This window comes from Mesoplodon densirostris, chromosome 9 (genome assembly GCF_025265405.1).
Source record: "Mesoplodon densirostris isolate mMesDen1 chromosome 9, mMesDen1 primary haplotype, whole genome shotgun sequence".
Taxonomy (NCBI): domain Eukaryota; kingdom Metazoa; phylum Chordata; class Mammalia; order Artiodactyla; family Ziphiidae; genus Mesoplodon; species Mesoplodon densirostris.
In genome coordinates, this window is record NC_082669.1 from 38,568,691 (window position 1) to 38,582,419 (window position 13,729).

Sequence of the window (13,729 nt, forward strand, 5' to 3'; positions counted from 1 at the left end):
ACATATGACACCTTCTTATCCTCTTGGGGTCAGTAGGTGTTGGTTTCAGTAGAGATTGACTCTGGGTCCCTTGAGGAACATTCTCTTTTGTGGCAATGATTTCTTAGGGAAAAAAGTTTTAAAAATCTGGCCCAGGAAGTAGTTCTGAAAGAGAAAGTCCCTAATACTTCTCCTTGCCTGACATTCAGCAAGTGTGGAATGGGCTCTGGGTTGTCCAAGAAGAACGTGGATTCTGGCATTGTCAGCTGACTTATCATCATTTCTTCCCAGCATGGTGGAGGAAGAGTCCCTCCTTCTGCTCCAGACTCATTCTTCTGCCTGGGCTATGGGTCCTACCCCTCCTTGGACACTCCCCATGCCTGCTTTCTCAGTTCCTCACTCTCTGTTGGCTGTTCTCCTTTCTCAAACAAATGGTTCTCTCAATCATAAGAGGACGAAACCAAACCTACCTTTGATTTTATATCTTCTTCTAGGTACTTCTCCTTCCATCATGTTCACTTTACAGCCAAAGTTCATGGCCTTCAGCATAAAACCAAAACTCTTTGGCAGCAATAGACAGGCCCTGACTGTTCTGTCCTTGGCTTTATCTCTTGCCGTTCCCCACTTCCCTGTGCTGGTCATCCTGCTGAGTTCCAGGGCCACTCCTTTTCCGTCAGAACCTCACCTTGGATATTACTTCTCCCAAGATGCCCCTGAATCACAGATCAGGCTAAGCAATTCTCACTTGTGCTGGCAGAGTATCTTAAAGATGGATTTTGCTAAGCCCACTAAGTATTATGTGCTTTTTTTTTTCGTATATGTGTGTGCTGTGCGTCTCCTATTTGTCGTGGGATCATGTTTGAAAAATTCCTGTAGAGTTTGTCTTGGTTCTGGTTCATTCCATGCCCTAGAAGTTCACCAGCCTTTAGCAGGGGTAGTCTGAGGTTCACGCTAAAAATTGTGTTTTCCTCAGGTCCCTCCAGACCAAGCAGGGTGGGGCAGGGCAGCGTCAGCCTGGCTCAGGGTGGGAGGCGGTGGACAGGCCTGCCCCAAATTCCCCAGGGACATCCTCTTCCTGATTTGGAGACATGCGTGCTCCCCACCTTCATGAAGTCTCAGTCTAGAATATCTCTGTTTAAGGCGAAGGTTGATGTATAGGGTATATGTAGGAAACACTCAGAAACAAATGACAGCCCCAGGGATGGCAGTAATAGCAACTTACATGAAAACTGATGGTTCGTGTCCTCTGTCGTGTGCAACATGCCTGGGCCTGGGGTCGTGCTGGCTCACATGTGCCTGGAAGGTCATGTGTGACACCTCACCTGGCTTAGCACATGCCAGTTATGCATGGTCTACACCTCTTGAGCCACTAGACTCCAAATGTTTGTCTATTTTATGGCTGTTGGATGCATTTAACACATTTTCCTGCAGGAACCATGTTATGTGTGGAGTGGTAGCTCTTGGCAACTCAGTGAATATGCCGTTCAATATTGAGACGTAGATGTAGATAGATAGAACTTGTGCATTTTTAAAGTTACATCAATATACAAATGCAAAATATTATCTAGATAATATTTCTGTAAGAAATGCTTCCAGCTTTCCATCCTGAAATCCCAGGAAACCTCTTCCACTGTTGAAAAGGAAGTAGGATTTTCCAATTACAAGATGATACTAGCTGCTTTTGAATCTTGAGGTACAAATATTTTGGTCAAAACCTGATTAAGGAGTGTGGGTTCTGTCTCTCATATAGAAGATTTATGGTAAGCTTTATTCTGAAAAACGTCACTGGAATAATCTCAAACTCATTACATAATTCTCATGAAGGAATTTTTGCTAAGAGAATTTTGGGAACCCCTGCAGGAATACCAGGTAAACCCAAGTTTCTAGAAATTATACTGGACCTGACTGGTATAAAATGAATTCAACCGCCCAGATAATGGCTCTTGTGTGCTACGTCCGAAGGCTCTTGATTGGAAATCAACCCCACGTGACTGTTTAACCCTCTCAGAGCTGAGAGTTTGTGTTGGGAGACCTTTTGCGGTGGGGAATTTCCTGCTTCTTTTCTGATGCAGTATGAATTGTGTAAATGATTGTCAAACAGTTGGCCAGGTTGGAAACTGTCACTAAGACTGTACTAATTATTTTTTAGGGGAAGATGAGGGAGTGAGGGTGACCATTGGTTGCTGTTATTTTATTTAAGATATTTTCAAAGTTACCAGCTCTTTAGAGTTTGATATAAGGAAGTCATTCATGTTGGATTTTAGAGACAAGGAGGTCACTGAGAGGAGGGACTGCTGCAGGGAGCTGGGAGGATGATGGAAGAGCTGAGGGAAATAGCTCGAGTATAAGCAGGGTCCTTCAGTTGAACTGACTGCAGAGAACAAGCTAATGTCTTGTGGTGTGGTCGTCCGGGGATGGTGGCTGATAGCAGAGCATTCCCTGAAGTTTAAGGTCCTCAGTTAATTTATTCAATGAAGATTTACTGAATGCTTCCTATGGCCTGTGTTATGTTCTAAGTGTTGGGGATGGAACCAGGAACAAAACGGACAGAAACCTCTACTCCCATGGAGCCTATAGTCTAGGAGGGGAGAGGACAGGCAATTTCATAAACAAACAGATTTATGTTAGTTAATGGTGGAAAACTTTATGCAGATAAATAAAGTAGGAGATGAGTGATAGAGATACGGGTCAGGAAAGGCCTCTTCGAGAGGTCGACAGAGACGTGAAGGATGTGAGGGAAGAAGCAGTGTGCAATGTGAGGGCAGTGTTCTAGGATAAGGGGACCGTCAGGGCAAGGCCCAAGACAGAAGCATTAAGGCAAAGCAAGAGTGACCGGAATGGAGTAGGGAAGTGAGAGATGTCAGCCACTGTAAGGGCTTTGGCTTTGTACTGAGAAAGATAGGGAGTCAGTTGAGGATTTTGAGCAGGGGTTGGGGGGCATGATCTAACTCACATGTGAACAAGACCACTCTGGCTCCTGGGTTGAGGTAAGAGATCCTGTGGCTGGAGCAATAGCGGTTGTAGTAGAGGTGGTGAGAAATAGTCAAAAGGGAGATATCCCTTGAAGGCAGCGCTGATAGGATTTGGGGATGGATACAGCGTAGACTGTAAGGTGGGGGGCGGGTTGCCTGTAGTTAAGCTGGGGAAGCCTGTAGGGAGGGCAGGGGTTTGTTTTGGTTTTGGTGGGGGTTGAGTAGCATGATAACGTGTCCTGTTTGATGGTTAGAGGGACAAGGGCAGAGGACCAGAGGCTTTTGCCATTCCTGTGTCCTCACAACGGCACCCTTAGATGTTGCAGACCTCGTGCACTTACAAAGACTAGGCATCAGGATTCGACACACTAGGATTCACAGCACTAGGATCCGGCATTTGCCTTGGAGGGTGACGGGGTCAGGCTTGGGCTGTTGGCAAGCAGAGACCTTGAGAAGCAGCCGTGAGAATTCACAAGGGGGACACCCGTTATGCCAGAGCTTCCTGCTGGCACAAACCCTCAAGGATGGGTCTTCCTTCCTGGGGCCACTTCCTTTTTTCTTCTCTTTCTTATGTCAACTTGTCACTGCCATTGGCGGCTGAGCCCAGCCAGGGTTTGTTTCTCTGTCCCCTTCTCTAACCAGAGTCTCTCTTCGTCTCTTCTTCACTGAGCAGCACAGCCCCCTTTGGTAACAATGGGGCAAATATTGTGCCCCATTGGGGGCACAATATTTAATAATGGGGCAAGTACAGTCCTCCCTTGGTATCCGTGAGGGATTGGTTCCAGGGCCCCCATGGATACCAAAATCCACGGATGCTCGAGTCACTTATGTAAAATGGTGTACTACGTATTACAGCTGATCCTTTCCTTTATTCTCCCTTGCCCCATTTGTTTCATTACCTGTTTTGATCTGACATGTGAGGACTTTGTCTTCATTGAGTTGCACTGATGTGTATTTATATCATAAAATAATCAGAATTTATCTCATTTTGTAAAAATACATTTACTGGGGAAAGAGAGTCTGGTACTTCTGGGCCTTTGGGCACTAAGCTGGGGAGGGGCCCCAGCGGTGAGGAAGGAAGGGGAGTCGGGGAGCATCACCCTTCTCTCTTCCTTCCCCCCTTTCAGGCCCTCCCACTGCTTGCCTGTCGCCCTCGGTCCTGCTGCCACGTCCCTTCTCTACGCCAGGTGCCGTGCAGGTACCTGCTGGTGCAGGGCAAACCTGGGACTCCCTAGCGGAAAGGAAGAGTCTTTCTGAATTCTCGAGCAGGCCGTGGGAGAATCCCTGCAGGTGTGAGTCTGGAGAAAAGCAGGACCAGATCTGGGTTTTAGAAGGAGAATCCCGGCATCTCTAGGAGATGGGGTACAGGAGGAGAGGCAGAGACAAGTTGGTTAGAAGGTGGTTAAAGTACGTTGTGGAGGTGAGGGCCTGTCAGCACGGCTTGTGGAAGCGGGGGGAGTGCCGGAGGCGGGGAAGGGCCGCAGGGTGACAGAAAGCCGAGCGGTGACGGGCGCTGGCAGACCCGGTGAGGGCAGGAGGCAAGAGGATGTCAGTGGAAGTTACGTTGAGTTTGAGGAGCCTGTGAGACTCCCATGTGGGTGAAGGCATTCTGGAATGGCCACTTAGAGCCACACTGAAGTTAGATGGAAGCACAGGGTGAGCTCAGGGAAGATTCAGGGGCTAGAGAAGGACTTGGGAGTTCTGGGTATACATTACGGTGATTGAGGGGATAAAAATGGGACACGGGCTGTGGGACAGCTCTCGGGAGAGCATCACTCTGTCTGTCTTACACGTATTTCCTTTAGAAACGTTTCTGCCAAGGCATGTGTTGTGCTGGAAGCGTGACGAAAGATAGTTTTGCTTGCACAGAGACAAATTATTTGTCACTGAGCTAGCAACAGCCTGGCCGTTACTCAGCAAATAACCACGATCCGTGACATACACAAGAGCTTCCCTTGGAGTTTTGAGTTCCTTTCAGCAGTTTGTTGAAAACACATTCATGACAGAATCTGTGCTAATGCAAAGTACGTCATGCACGTTAACTCAGCCTTCAGGTGCTGCTGGGGGCTGAGAGGCATGAGCGGGCACAACCAGCTTGCGCTTCAACACAGACACAGACGGGACGTTGAAGCCCTTGTTTGGTGCTCTTGTGTCTAATGCTCTTGGCTCCTAATTTCCTCTCATATCTGTTTGTCACCTCAGCATAATCTTATAAACCTAGTTGGGTGGCTTATGTTATAAAGGGTTGCAAATCTCTTCTCAGTGTAACTTCGTGTGTATGGAAACCTTGTGAATAGATCATTTTAATAATAAGGCTCATTGTTTGAAATGTTCATTATCAAGGTCATGTTTCAGACGCTTTGCTGCACTAGGAATGAAATTATTTGACAACATGCCCACTGTTTCATATCTAGAACATGCAATTCTTGAACAGGCGGTAGTTTGTAATTCATTGCTCTGACTTGAAGGGTGGGATTTTTTTTTTCTTTTGAAAGAGTTTAATAACATTTACAGAAACAGGAAGCCAGTGCCAGAATTGATACGACTGGCTTTTCTTTTCTTAAAGAGCATCTTCCTAGCTGTCTTAGGAGCCAGGAGAAACCCTCCTGCCCCGCGAGGCTTGTGCTCCAGCTGGCCCACTACGGTTCCCGAGACTGAAATCAATCACTGGACTGCCAGTGCCATACCGCCGCTCTGCAAGGCAATTACCACCAATCCCCCCCAAGTCCACAGGTGTTGAAAGGAATTGCTTGTGGAAATAGATCTGGGAGACAATTACATATATTCACTTGGCATTAGTCAATGTTTTTTCCCTTTGACCAAGTCAGGAAAAAAAATGTAGTTTTATAAGATTTGTCTGAAGTAGATAATTTTTTATGTTAGCATGTACATTTGTGTGAAAAAATTTTCACGAATTACATGAGAAAGATGATTTTTCTAAACACACTGATCTTATACTATGTATTATGTTGTATGTCTCCTTAGTTATTTAACACATGGATAATTTTCTTCTCAACTGGGCTGTGGTCTCGTAAAAAAGACCAAAGTGCTTCTGCTATTGTATTGAATGTAATTTTTTATCACAGTATTAGGCTTATAATAGACCACTTCATAATAAATCTGTTTGGGCTGAAACTCAGATGTAGTGGAAAATTCACGTTTCATATTTTTGGAATCTGGATTTCATTTAGACTGAGCGGGAATGTCAGTACTTTACGTTATATTCGCCATCCACTTGTGCTTTGTGAATGCCCGTGTTTGTAAATCTGGTGTGTCAGGATTATTCTGTGGTATCATTTGGAGAGCAGTACGCAGCCCTCAGGATTTAACTGATGTATGGGAAAGACGTTCTTGCTAATTGATTTCGAAGGAACAGTTGGGCTGCAACAGAGCTGTGTTCCTGTGGCATTATGGTCACCGTGTTACTCGCATGGGCACTTTCAAATGTATTAAGCAATAATGCTATTATTTACTGTGTATTCTCCATCACTTGGTGAATAAATTTGAAAAACCAAAGCTGAAGAGTAATTTATTCTTTGTTTTTCAAAGATCTCATCAGAAAATTGAAGACTCAGAAGAGAGCAGCGATGAAATTCTTTGTCGTCTAACGTCTGCGGTAAGGCCATGTGATTTCCCTGCCCAGGGGTTTAGAAACAATGAGGGGTCTTTGAAGGGCAGCAGTCTGGGTAGTGGTGTAGAGAGACACTTGCCCTATGGCTGCTCATCACTGTGGGAGGCCCAAGTCAAGGCAAAAGGGGTCAATGGCGTTAACTTGTTCTACTCTGATGCAGCCTCTCCTGCAAGATCATAGATGCTCTTGGTGGAAAGTTCCTGGAACCTTAGTGGAGGATTTTTTTTTTTTAATACAATATGACTTAAACTAGGGAAAGTTGTGACCTGCTGCACAAAGGAGAAAAGACTGTATGTTTCATTAGGGAAAAAATGATCACCTCAACCAACAAAAGATCAAGTCCTCAGTTTTTAAATGTAGTAGATTGCAACATTTTCATTAAGTCTTTTAAAGCCATTAATTAGAGTCAGTAATTGACTTGTTGGTTGAAGGAAAGCTTATCCCCTTCTTCCTAGAAAAAGCTGGCCATGGTCTCTAATCATGGAGCTCCGGTTTTTGACAGGCTCTAGCAATCCTATCTCACAAAATCTTTATCCATTGGCTGGGCTTTCTGGAAACTTTTCTAGCCTTACCAAAGATTCTTGAATTCTTCTTTAACTGCATTCTTTAAGTGGTGCTTGCTGAAAGTCATGCTGGCTTGGGTTATATATGTGGAATGAAACTGATCTTACACAGTTCGTGCACCGAGTCTTGGCATCTGGGCACAGCTTGAAAGTTAAAAGTTGTCTTTCCTACTCTTCTGGAATGTAGCTTAGAAAAGTAACTTTTGGCTAAATACAATGCTCAGTGGTATAAAACTTCACATGAAATGAAATCTTGACAGCGTGTTATGAAAAAATATTTAACATGACCTTTGCAGTTTAAAATAGTGACCAAAGAGGAGTGCCTATTATGTGCAAAATTGTTAACAGCCATCAGTTTAAAAAAAACACTCACTACAGACCAAATACTATGTTAAACATTGTGTGTGTGTGTACATACATACATACACACACACATGTTACACTTCACAACAACCCTGTGAAATAAGTGGCGTTATCTCTCTTTTACAGACATGAAAGCTTCTATAGGTTAAGTAACTTGCCCAAAGTCACCCATCTAGAAAGGAACAAAGCCAGGATCTAAACTTAGAATTTTCTGCTTCCTAATCATGTTCTCTTAGCTATACTACACCTCATTTTTTGATAACGTAGTACAGTTATTAGGTAAGTTTCAGAAGCAGCAGACAGGTAAGATGTGGTTCCTACAGCTATACCAGAAAGATAGGCACATTAAAAAGTTAACCTGGGCCTCCCTGGTGGCGCAGTGGTTGAGAGTCCGCCTGCCGATGCAGGGGATACGGGTTCGTGCCCCGATCTGGGAGGATCCCATGTGCCGCGGAGCGGCTGGGCCCGTGAGCCATGGCCGCGGGGCCTGCGCGTCTGGAGCCTGTGCTCCGCAACGGGAGAGGCCGCAGCAGTGGGGGGCCCGCATACCGCAAAAAAAAGAAAAAAAAAAAAAAAGTTAACCTATAAAACAGCTGGCAATTGAGCATCAAAAATCATGGTGTATAGATAGTAAGTCCAAGAACCGTAGCTGAGAGCTTAATTGAAGAGACGGGGCTTGAACCATCATCGAAGGCAATCAGGATGTGAACAGGTGACAAAGGTTGTGTACTCTAGCTGTAGGATTTATTGTGTGCAGGCAGAGGAATGGGAAAGTACAGTGGGAAAATAGTAGACCCATCTGGTTACAGAGGAAGCACCTAATAGAGAAAAGTGAAAGACTTTTTGAACAACAGATTAACATGATGAAGCAGACATTTAAGAAACAAGAAGATGAGTTGGAGATGGGGAGACTGGTTGAGAGGCTGATGAAAACCTGTTATAGTTTCTGGAGGTTTTGGGGGGAACCAAAAGAAAAATGAGTTCAAAAAGGAGCATAAAGAAGTTTTTAAAAATCAGTAGGACAGGTACATGTAGAGGAGGAGTCAGATAACCGAAGTTCTGAACTTGAATGGAAAAGTGATGATACTCTTAGGAAGCTGAGTAAAATGCGTGGAAGGAGAGATGACGTAATTTTGGACACACTGAGTTTGAGGACATAAGGATGTAAAAATATTCGGGAAACACCTGGAGACGTGAATCTGGACCTCAGAAAGGTCAGGGCTAGAGTTATGGGAACCAGTCCAGGTTGTCGATTGAAGAGCGTAGTGGAAGATGGAGTCTTGGGCAGCACCCATGATAAGAGGGCAGTGGGGAGATGAGAGGACAGTGAGAGGTGGAAATACTGAATGGTTTATACCATGAAAGTTAAATTGAAGAAAGCCTCTAAAAACGAGGGTGGACAGCAAAGTGTTGGCTATGTATTTGGTTGAGGTAACCTTGCTAGAAAAAATCTCCAAGCTAAAAGACTGAGATAAGGTGCTGGAGCGGGAATGAGAATAAAGGATAGAGGAGAAAAATTCACGTCTTAATTGATGGCTGATCGGCCTGGAATAGTGAAACCGTCTTTGAACTGAGAACGTGGACCTTGATTCTTAGTTCTTTCAACACTATGACCTTGGCCAAATTGAGTGCTGGACTAGACAATATCTAAGTTCTAAAATTCCTCTGTTCAGGGCTTCCTGGGTGGCGCAGTGGTTGAGAGTCTGCCTGCGGATGCAGGGGACGCGGGCTCGTGCCCCGGTCCGGGAAGATCCCACATGCCGCGGAGTGGCTGGGTCTGTGAGCCATGGCCGCTGAGCCTGCGCGTCCGGAGCCTGTGCTCCGCAACGGGAGAGGCCACAGCAGTGAGAGGTCCGCGTACCGCAAAAAAATAAATAAATAAATAAAATTCCTCTGTTCCTTGTATAAAAGCATTTATGAAGGGACTGTTGTCTTCACCTCTTCACAATGTAGTTATTCCTGTTGGCTTTGGTATGAAAACTCTGTTACCTAGCTGTTAACACCATGTAGGAAGGGAGATGTTGCATACATCAGTCAAGTAACAGTTGTCATCTAGCGTGACCCTTAAATGCATTAAAGGAAAGCAAAAGTGACGTCTGTAATGCAGACTTGTTAAAGTGCTCTTCAAAAGCTTTGTGTAATCAGGGGGCACTGGAAAGGGGGCAGCAGCTTCCCGCAGTAGAGTTTACTGTGCTGCCCTGTATATTCACCTCTTTTTACTCGAACTTCAGGGTTTTGTATGTTGCTATCTTTTTTTTTTTTTTTTTTTTTGCGGTACGCGGGCCTCTCCCTGTTGTGGCCTCTCCCGTTGCGGAGCACAGGCTCCGGACGCGCAGGCTCAGCGGCCATGGCTCACGGGCCTAGCTGCTCTGCGGCATGTGGGATCCCCCCAGACTGGGGCACGAACCCGTGTCCCCTGCATCGGCAGGCGGACTCTCAACCATTGTGCCACCAGGGAAGCCCTGTATATTGCTATCTTTAAAAAAAAAAAATCCTCATTTTAAAATAGTTTATTTCTTAGTCTCAGGTTAATCAAGAGAAAGGTCCTGTCATCTAAAAAAATAATACCTAAAATTCTACCCTGGAAGAAAACACTAGTGAGTTTTCATATTAAAGGAACATGAGAAGACAATGTGTATAGAAATAAAAACGCCTTGATAATTCAGTCAGATTTACAGCTGTTAAATGTACACAAACATGGACAATCAAAATGTTCCAGCTACGTTTCTGGTGAGTTTCAGGAAAGAGCCACCCTCCCAAACACCTGACATCGGAAAACCTAAAGAAGAAAATTTTGTAAGAAGTTTTCAGCTTAAGGAAAAAGGACATGGCTCTAATAGACTCCTTCCATTATGTACAGTCTACAGAAACACTCTGGGCATTATTATCTGAAAATCGTCTGGCTTTCCCTGCGGTACCTGTGGTTTCTGCCTTAACGTCTTAGCTTCCTTTTTAATATCTTCTGACCTTACACATTTTGTTAACTTGAAAATCTTCTCTTCTTCATTTCCTATGAGTCTCTGTTAGTCTGATAAAAGCTGGCAGACCAAGAAGGGCCCTTGGATGACATAGTCTCCCAGTTCCTATCCTTGAAGTTCTGAGCATTATTTTATTTTATTTTTAAACATGAATTCTCCCAGTGTATATGCCAAAAGGAGTGTTCAGAATTGATGACATAGATTTTATATACTTGTTTTACAATCCAGGATAAACTAGACATAGGGAAGAATTTATAGTGAATGAAATATTGCTTTCAAAGTCATAGTTCTTAGGATGTAAATTTAGGAAATAAGCTAAGCTTTAAGGCATTTTAAAGAACTGAGAAGTACTTGGGCATCATCCAAAGACAGGAAGTGGAAATATGGACATCCTTAAATAGGAGATAAAAACTGATTCTGGACTTCTAGCTCATGCTTCCTTAAAATCAACATCCTAAACAAACCATTTTGGGCTGTTTCTGTTACCTCGGGCTAAATCTTCTTGATGGAAATTGTAGAGATAAGAAAACACAAACATCTGAGTGAAATTCATGATTTTTATCCACACGGTCAAACCGCTGAGGTGATGTGAGTTAGGCTAAGTTGTGAATTAATACATATTAATTGATATTATATACTATTAACATTAATTATATCAATATTAATGTATTATATACAATACATTAATAATTAATATTTATATTATATTAATATTAATAACTTAATATTAATACTAATAAATACATATTAGATGCTTATTTGATGCCATGGTTATATGAGTGGCGTTTATAAAAGGACAGGGGTAGGGCATGTGGCGTGGTCCTCTGTGCTCCTTGGTCCAGCGAAGTCAGCCATCACTTGGATGGTAGAAGAGAACAGTGTTGAGTGTCTACAATAAATGTGACCTGGTGAAGAGTTTGTGGCCATATCTTGAGAGATGAATTCAAATGACAAATCAAGTATACAGAAGTTAGGAAGAGAGGTCAGTGTGGATGAGAACAGAATCTAATACTCGGGAACCATTTAACTAGACGCTCTTACACCCTCATATTCCTTCTCAAAGCTGATGTAGTTGATAATTTTCAGTAGTTTAGATTTCTCTGTTGGTACGTTTCTGCTCTATCCTGTTGCTCCTTTTCTTCAGCTCCTCAAACTTTAGTGTAGAACCTCTACGTTTGATGCTCTTAGTGGTATTTTCCAAATTCCTTCTCATAGGGTATATTATCACTCCTCTGAGAAATACCACTGAGCAATCAAACCCAAATTATAAATGGGGTGACCGCTGTAAGTTCTAGAAGATCTTGAAGCAGATGAAGCCCCAAGAAGCCAATAGCCATACTAAGATATATAACTTTTGGTGAAAGTGTTAGAGAAAAAGAGATCTGCTATGGATTTTTTTTTTTTTTTTTTTTGCACCTCTCTAGGGAAAAAAAAAAAAGAGGTGGTTATAACTGCAGCATGTTGTGAACTTCACAGAAAGGTTCTTCCCTGCTCAGTGTCCAGAAGTTGGACATAACTCCATCAGTTTTCACATCAACCATGAACTCGTTCTGTCATGCTTCCTAGCACTCTTTCTAGTAAAAGTCATCTTCTCATTTTTTCCCTATGTGGGATCCTGCTTTACAGGTAAAAAGGATCTGGTTTTATTCTCATTAACTAAGACCTGCACTTACCCTGGGCTTCTGATTCTTCTCCCGTGTCATCTTTTCCTTAGGTAGAATTCTCTTGGGAAATACTTTTCATGGAGGCCCAAGGAACTGAGTCTTAATGAACAACCAGTTGTCTTGTATCACCAAAAGCATGATACTAGGAAACTCAAAGACCCCAACTTTCCAAGATTCTCTGTCTTGTCAACTGTCTCATTCCTCTCACGTGCCTGTTCTCATGTTTTGCTTTCACTCATTTAAAACTCCTCTCCTTTGCCATGTCTAATCATTCACCTGGACCTTCCACCATTTTCTTTAAGGTGTGTCTTTCACAGGACTCTGTCTACACCCTTTCTGGGTCAGGAAGCGTACAAAGTGGCTAGGATTCCTTTAGTTTGTTCTTGATGAATCTACAAGTTGGGTTGATACGTTGGAGAAATTCCTTGTTGAACAATAGTATCTGAAGATAAAGGTGACAGCTTTTTTTGATTGGAAACGTTCACATTGGCACCAGTTCAGGAAGCAGAAATAGCATGGGATTTGAGTTTTGCTGGATCTTTAAAGAGTTAGAATTTTGGGAACTTATTTAAGAGGTGATACGTCAAGTTAGTTAGGTCTAGAAATAATTTTAGGGAAGTGGGGAGAATCTGTCGCATTGAGTACCTGATTAGCACAATCCAGTGAAAAATTTTGCCACATTTAGAAATGTGGTTTTTTAAAATGCTGAAATACTAATTTCCACTCACCGTTTCTCCTGGCTATCTGCGTCTTCCTTTCTGAGGAATGGAGAAGCAGTGTAGTTAATCTCCATTTTCTAAGTCTATCACAGACTTGAGTGGGCATGTTAAGAGAATAAAAGTGGCTCTGCCAGCGAATGACTAACCTTCTGTCTGGCTGCCACAGGATTGTGAACATCTTATATTTCTTGTCTTTAGGGAACATAAAATTCTTATGTGGAATTGTAGCCTGGCTCCAGCCCTTCCAGTGGCTTCAGAGCTACTATGTGATTTGAGGAAGGGCCGGGTAGACTGAGTTTTGAGAAAGTGTCAAGTGAGGCCTTGGAAGACAGCTCTGGTTTCAAAGAGCATTAAGAAGGCCCCAGAGGACTTGTAGCACATTCTTGGTGTAGTATTCCTTGTTCTTGGTATTCATAAGAAGCTGTGGGGCTTGTTAGTACCTTCCCTCATTGTGCTTTAGAGCTACCCTGATCAGCTGTTACAGTGTTCAAGGTGACTTTGGCCGTGGACTTTTAAGTCTCTAGGACCACTTGGAGAGCTTTTTAAATAAAGCTCCTTCAGTTTCCCTCAGGGAGGATCTCACAGTAACATGCCACAAAGCCCATGATTGTCAACATGTGAACAGATAGCTGAATGGTATTTTTCTCTCCTTTGTCAATAAAAAAGGCTTAATATGTTCTATGTCTATCATACGTCAAAGTGATTTTCTTCATCCTGGGAATAGATCCCTAAATACTGAAAGATACAGATGTACATGCACACCGCTTTTTAAAATAGTTATTAAGTTATTGGCTCTACTTCCAAAGAAACCATCTGCACATGCCCAGATCATGTGGTAACCTAATTTAACTGTAGCCTTG

The 13,729-nt window shown here is 43.2% G+C and overlaps 1 protein-coding gene across 1 annotated transcript in view; it reads left to right on the forward strand.

Annotated features, from left to right (window-relative positions):
- RAPGEF5 (Rap guanine nucleotide exchange factor 5) overlaps positions 1-13,729 on the forward strand; it is a 213,411-nt gene that overhangs the window by 52,719 nt on the left and 146,963 nt on the right. The window contains exon 6 of the mRNA XM_060108417.1: positions 6,501-6,567. Coding sequence (XP_059964400.1) covers positions 6,501-6,567 — 67 coding nt within the window. The remainder of the gene's footprint in view (positions 1-6,500; positions 6,568-13,729) is intronic.